This window comes from Leiobunum rupestre, chromosome 9 (genome assembly GCF_980474605.1).
Source record: "Leiobunum rupestre chromosome 9, qqLeiRupe1.1.hap1, whole genome shotgun sequence".
NCBI lineage: Eukaryota > Metazoa > Arthropoda > Arachnida > Opiliones > Sclerosomatidae > Leiobunum > Leiobunum rupestre.
The window spans coordinates 47,781,377-47,788,825 of NC_143392.1; the positions used below are offsets into that span (position 1 = coordinate 47,781,377).

The 7,449-nt window shown below is 38.3% G+C and overlaps 1 protein-coding gene across 1 annotated transcript; it reads right to left on the reverse strand.

Annotated features, from left to right (window-relative positions):
• Positions 1–1,156: 1,156 nt before the first annotated feature.
• Positions 1,157–3,899, reverse strand: LOC149928565 (uncharacterized). Its single transcript, XM_090157921.1, has 8 exons — positions 3,714–3,899; positions 3,322–3,642; positions 3,001–3,261; positions 2,727–2,925; positions 2,298–2,653; positions 1,888–2,236; positions 1,340–1,818; positions 1,157–1,246 (listed from the first exon to the last, which is right to left on the reverse strand). The coding sequence occupies exons 1-8, from the start codon at positions 3,897–3,899 to the stop codon at positions 1,157–1,159; spliced, it is 2,241 nt and encodes a 746-aa protein (XP_090014047.1).
• Between the last annotated feature and the right edge of the window lie 3,550 nt (positions 3,900–7,449).

Genomic DNA, 7,449 nt, shown 5'->3' on the forward strand with positions numbered 1-7,449 from the left:
GTATGTTTAATTCATTTGACGTAACCTTGTTCAAATTTAATATGATTTCTAACGTTTCACCGTGATAAAGGTTGGTATTTTTTTACGTTACGAGGGCGAGAGAATATCGGAAAATAAACTTTTTTGCGTTACCATAAGTAGCTTAATAGAACTAATTATGACACTTCCTATTCATTGAATGATATTTTTTATTGAATCAATTTCGCCAATGGCTAAATAAATCATTGTGTGGCTAATGCTAGACACATCTGCTCCACGATTTGTTCCTAGTACTTGGAACTCTCAGTGGACGATGCCTGGGCCTATTGAAAATTGAAACGCTTTCAAATGTGTAAATAACCCTTTTTTGGGGAAAATCACGAATAATTATTTAATTGCGAGCTAAAATCACAATTATAAACACTCGCTTATTTTCAGTAGGAAAAATAGTTTTATCGCAAGTTAGGGACAAGTATTTTATTTTATTGGGCCTTCTAGTCATTTTTGTTGATATGATATAGTATGCGTATTACTAAAAAAAATAGGCGACATTCATTGAAAATAATTTTTATTGGTTCTTAACTAATTTGTACTTAGTACATTGAAGTTTTCAATGACTTACCTTTGCCGTTGTCAAGTTACTCGCAACTGAAAGTTTAAGTTATTAAAGGGGGAAGATTATATGGCGTGTGCCTTCTTTAGTTCTAGTCAATTTATTACTTGTTTTAACTCGTGAGAAAATAAGTACTAAATTGCGACCGTACCTTAAAATAATTGACAACTTAGGTTGCGGTATAAAATCACGCAACGCAACGTAACATTTTTAGCTACCCTTCACACCCCCTGTCACATTTATTTACGTAATTTGTGAACGGGCCCAAACAGGGGCGGGTTAACATTTTGACGCACCTTGGGCTTAACCTAACAAGGCTTGACAGACCGGTCAAGCGGGTATTAATACTATGTTCCCTTGGGCCTGACTATAGTAGATCTAATTTTGAATAAAACGTTTGAGGAAATGGAAAATATTTATAAGAATTTTGGCACCCCAAGAAAAGTTAATACGTCCCTGGGCCCAAAGGTAATACCACCAAACCGGCACCATGGAAACGTTGATGCGCATGTTTAACGTATAAGCTTAGGCTAGAAGTACTCTTTTGGCCAATACATTTTATGGTTAACCTTTTTTCAAAATGAGAATGGCCCTGAAAAGGGCCGTTTTTGTTTTGGCCCTGAGAAGGGCCTTTTTTTCTCTCCACACCTTCACCTATAAAGGTAAGAATGATAATCTTAATACCACGATGATTTATGATGTACTCATTTACCAACACTTACAGATATCTTAATTTTTCAACAGTACCCACTCCCTGAATGTGAGGAGATTGGCCACATTGAATAATGTTATGCGGCTTCTCCTATAGCGCAGAATCGCTCCTGCTATAGAGAATGTCCTCTCAACATCGGCGCTTGCTGCCGGTATACTTAATATCCTTCTGGCCAGTTCGGCCAAAATTGGAAATTTATTTTGGTAACTCCGCCAAAATAGAACTACGTCACAGTCTAGGGGCTGTAAAGGCTCTGCTAAATACTGGGCTATCTCACGTCCAAAACTATTCTCCTGAACGCTGCTTGACGGCATTTCGGCTGTCCGGACGGACCGAACCCTTGACCAAAGCCCTGGCAAATTCTCCCGTCCCACCTCCTCGTCACGACGTCCATCGGCTGCAGGAATTCGAGCTGCAAACTCCTGTAGATTTCGGATTGCGTCACTTTCCGATAGCGACCGGAAGATCGCCCCTCCTTCCAACGTCTCCGATACATTCATGACGGGAAACGATGCTGTAAAAAAAAACAAATTTTTCATGTATTAAATTAGTTTTGGAAAAATAAATTTTTAAATTATCTTACAAGGAAATAGAGCGGTTTTCCCTCGAGGGTCAAGTACGGCAGCCACCACGTACTCTGGATCCACGATCTCCTCAAAAAAACGCGATTTTAATCGCGATAGCAATTCTTCTTGCAGCTCTTTAAAATAGGGCGCTCGTGCTGCGGATATTTGGTCATACACTTCCAGAAGCGAGCCGATGACCAGGTGGGCAACGGCCTCCCGCTTCTGGAAGCGGTCAGTTGCCACCTTGATGGGTTTCATCAAACGCATCAACTCTTTCATCTGATAGAGATGGTCTTCACTTGGCAACTGGCCTTCAAACGCACCCGCTTCTATGAAAGTGGCCTTGAGTGCCGATAGCATTCCGTCCTATAAATTTGTTTTATTATTTTTATACTCGCCACACCTTTTTATTTACGATTACGCTTACTTGAACAAGACGTTCCATGGCGGAATATATGGAGTTCCATCGTGTCACCCCAATGGTCTTTACATCAAGGCCACCGGGTGACTTTCCCCGAAAAACTTCACTCCACTTGGTAGAGCGATGGAGGAACGTCACCCAGTCATTCACCCGCTTTATCATTGTTTCGGCTCTTACAATTTGTTTTACGGAATTGTTGACCACTAGCTGGAGCGAGTGACAAACGCACCTTTTGCGGGACCATGTATCGTGGAGGATCGGGATATTATCAGTATCACTAGTCCAAGACTCCTGGCTCGACGGAGATCCATCATCCGACGGAGTGGTCGGGTGAATCAACATTTGATTGAAGGTATCCCATCCTATTAACGAAAGAAAAAGTATTAAATGAGTCGAGTCCTCTACATCTACTTCTTAGTGGAAAATGAAACTTACCGTCGTCCAAGACGAAACTCTCGTTTTCCGAAAGTGACGACTCCAAATCGGAATCGGGACAGTCGATGGTGGAGGATGAAACATCGGAAGGAGTTGCGCATGGCGACTCCAATTCGGTCTCCCAGGGCTCTGCCACCACATTCATCATATTCATCGCCTTGGATATATTTGACGCGTTGTCAGCGCAAACGCAAGATATCTGAAAATTATGAAAATAAAATAAATATTATCTCGTTGTGACTGTATGGAATATGTAAGGATTAGTATATCTTACGGAAGATGGCGACAACCCAAATTCGGCTAAGATTGCCTTAATTTTTTCGAGGATCGCGGATCCGGTATGGGCGCCCGGGAAATGCGAAAACGCCAGCAAAAGGTTACGGAAATTGAAGTCCGCATCAATAAATTGAGCGCGGACTCCGATAACCGATTGCTGGCGTCGGCTGGACCAAATATCTAGCGTCAAATGAAGGTTCCCACCCTTCAATTTGCCTAGAATTGTCTGAAATACAACCTTTATTAAAATCTGTAACAACTGAAAAGAAGCGGGCGATAAGAGTTGACTTTTAAGACAAGTATAGAAAAAGCTATCTACCATGATTTTTGGTTTTAGTTCTTCGTGAACTATGCGTGATAGTTCAGTAGTCACGGTTCTGCGACTATACATTTCCAGGTTGGGATTCGCGAATTCCAGGACCTTGCGAAATCCGTTCCCGTCCACGACGCTAAAGGGTAAGCCGTCGACCGCAACCATGTTTACCAACAGGCGCTTGAAAAGCGCTTGCGTGGCCTTTCTCGCGACTGGATCAATTTTTGTTTTTTTAGCCGTAAAAGTATTTGACCCTTCACCCAACACATCGATGGCCAGATCGTTTTCGGCGAATTTCTCCAACAAAGTGATCCCGTGCACAAATATCTTATAAACAAAAATAATGGAAAAATTATGAAGAATAAATAATATTCACGGGTGAAATCATTTATACTTACAGAGTGCCTTTCTAGGTTTGATGGGCTACTGGTGTCCCCTACAATTTCTTTACTACAAACGTTACAGAGCCCGACAACAGATATCGAAGGGGTCAAGCCATCGGCTTCGGCTATATTTCCCAGATAGGAAAAATGTAAATGGATTTGTTTTCTTCCATATTGCCCTTTATCAAATTTAGCCACCATGGTGACATCTCGAACAAGTACTCGGGGCAAGTGTTTCGATGGTCGCTTTCGACCCTTACGACTAACACCCACCTCAGGAGTCACAACGCTACTATTCAAAGACCTATAATTTGCAGATTAAAGCGTGTTAAAAGCGGGATGATTAAAGTTCTAAAACGCGGGAAAAAAGCAATAACAATCTAGTTTTTAATATCTAAATACAGTAAGATCTTCACTGATAAATTTTGTTAAAGCATCAGTGGAAGAAAATCTATCTTTGGGCTAACCTAACAAAGAGAAAATAATATAATAAATTCGAAATACTTACATTTTGGTCTCCGAAGAAATCTTGATGCGGAAACCGAATGAAAATAAACTAATAAAACGGCTTAAGAATAAACTTGGGAAAAGCAGTGGAACACCTAATACAAACAGAGAGATCGACTAGAAACTGTGGACCATTCCTGGTGAGGTTCCCCTTTTATACCAAAATTTGGGGCTCGGGCGACGGAGCGTCGCCGCATGGTCGTCGCCGGGACCCAAAATATTTCGGTGCGCCAATTTGGTCAAGCTAAAAAGACTATACTGCCCCCTTCTGTAGGGCTGCCTAATCCCCTTCGCTTTAATGACAAGATACAACACAGCGGGGGAATTGAGTTAGGATTATCGGAATGAATGCACTCGTTTCCCACTTTCTTGTACAAAAATTATCTAAGCGTCTCTATGTCTGGCTTTCGTGAAGCTGGAGACTCCAGCTTTCCGAAAGCCAAACATAGAGACGCCTGGAGTTTAGCCGAACAACTTGGAAAAACTTAAAATTTATATATTTATACTATATTTATGACTTAATATGCGCAGTGGAATTATTTATTTCAATACACATTTTGTTGTTTGTGATATAAGATACTAATGAAATCCGAATCTAAAAGACCATTAAATTGAGGGTAGTTAAATTGTGTATCTAATTTAGAGGTCGGCGTTTGGATAACAATTAACCGTTTGTTTGGATAATATCCATTAACAAAAATTATCCAAAAAATAATCAGTTATTTTTGGCTTTTTCCCATATTAAGTCGTTTTTGTCCATGGATAATATCCATGGATAAACGGTTAACCGCAATTTTTATCATTAATTGAAATTTTTCCAGTTAATTTATCTGCTCCGCCGATCTCTAATCTAATTTCATTTATTTTTTCTATTTTTCTTCTCTTCAGCAACGTTAAGCAAAAGGTACATAATACCCATAAGAGTGACATGTGATAGTCATAAAGCTAATTATTCGGGAATAAGATATCAGGGACTATAATCATGCTAATTAAATACATAATTGTTTTAGGGACGTCATCTTGGTGGGATTTTTCACTTTCCGGTTTAGCTCTATGGACATATTGGAGAAGGAACCTTCATAGATTATAATATAATAAAGTTTAATATGCAATAAAACCGTTTACAAATAAACCAATAAATTATAACACAGTGATATTTTCTTATGTCTCAAAAATGTACACTTAAAAATAATACCATATGTATTAAAATTATTTATAATACGGCTAATAGGACTAATATACTCTTGGGGTAGCATATAATAATGCAGTACTTCTCATATTACGTATACGTGATAATGGAAACACTGCAGTATTATATGCTACCCTAAGAGTATAGTATTCAAGCCCGTTCTGTGGCTATTTGTATCTATTTTACTTATATAAATAAATAAATAAATAAATAAATAAATAAATAAATAAAAATAAATTAATAAATAAATAAAAATAAATAAATATATAAATAAAAATAAATAAATAAAAGAAATATGTAATTTTACGTTGAATTTTACGTAAATCTCATTCACGGGAAAAAAGAGGTGATAATTTTCGAGGCTTTAGTCTTGTGCTATAGCATAAGTAACATAATAAGGATATGTATGACAATTAGATTTACAATGAAACTTATGTGGTCTAAAGTACGCGAGACTTCCGCCTAAACCGACATACCTGGTTTCAGATAGATAGGCGGAATATTAGGCTTCAATGATAAAAAAGCATGTATTTAGCACACATGATTCACACGCGGGCTTCAAAACAAAGCCAAAGCCTCTCGCGATTCTAGAACTTGCTCTCCGATATTAGGCCCAAATTTTAATTGAAGAGTTTTTACTAAGGACGGTAAGTTGCAAGTCCAAATCGCCGCTTGAAGAGAGTATCAGTGCCGAAAAAAGGTTCGGTTAGAAAATAAAGCAATAACAATAGGAAGTGTCATACTTATCGTTAATATGTTGCTTATGGCTATACTCAAATAATAGGCGATTCCCTAGCAACGAACGTTTCATTTTGCGTTTTTACTTAAGCTTATAATTTTTTTAAATAAATTAACGCAGCAAATGTTAAAACGCATCTATTATAACGTAAGCTTATTTAAATGTTTTTGATCATGATTCGAAGTAGGCTTATTGAAATCTGTACGTATATTTTTAGATTTGGAGAAACTGGCGTTTCTTCGCAACAAACGTTTCCTTTTGCGTTTTAACTTAAAGAGTAAGTTGCAAATTATTCGTTACCGCCTTAATATTACTTTTAAACGAAGAAATTACGTTTAAAATACCCGAATATAAAGTTTCGTTGCTTTACGTTTCGTAGATAATTACAAAAAATTAAAAGAACTACTACGAGTTATCTCATTGGTCGCTTTACCCAACATAGAGTTTAGGCTTGCATAAAAATTCTTGGTGCCACTATGATGCTACTAATTCCGTGGACGAAAACAAAAAAAAACCCCTATTGAACCATGGGATTCTACTAACGGAATTTTTTTATACGGACGGTACGCCATAGAATTGAACAATTTGATTCATCGTGCAGTTAAAGTTAGAGAGCACGCGCGAAAACGCACGAGACCCTGTACACGGAAATATTAGGAAGCGCGCGCTCCGGCAAATAACACTTTTTATACCTGTATGCGTATATTTTATTTTATAGAAAGAGCTAAATAATAAAATCGCTACCTGAGAGCAAAAGTCAAGTAAGTCGAGATACGTGACTATTGAAAGAAATTCAAAATAAGAATCCTCGAGTGATTTCAAATTAAGGTGACTCAGTACAAAATTTTAAATATATATTTTCACTCGATTTTGATCAATTTTCATTATTAGATTATCATTGTTATTATGCTAGATTTCGAACTTAAAACAGGTTTTTCTCAAATAGGGGTTTTCAGTCCTACGGTAGGCGTGTTTCTCTATTTTGTCATTTTAGCTTGACCAAACACACGGTGGAAGGCGCGCGGAGGTAAAATTTTGGGACCTGGCGACTGAGTGGCGACAATCTGATGCCGAGTTTTGAATGCAAAAATTAACGCGTCCAAAGTTACGGAGGGAGGAAGTGGGTTGCGCTAGTCTCTTACATTCCGCAAATATCGAGATACTAACAATAATAGAAAAACCCATCTCGATACCGAGTTGCCCCTTTCTTAGTGATAATGCGCTTGGAGACGCAAAGTCTGGCTGTCACCTGTGGCCGAAACTTTCACTTTTCTTAAGCCACTTCTTATCCCGTTCTCAACCCGGCCAAATTGTGG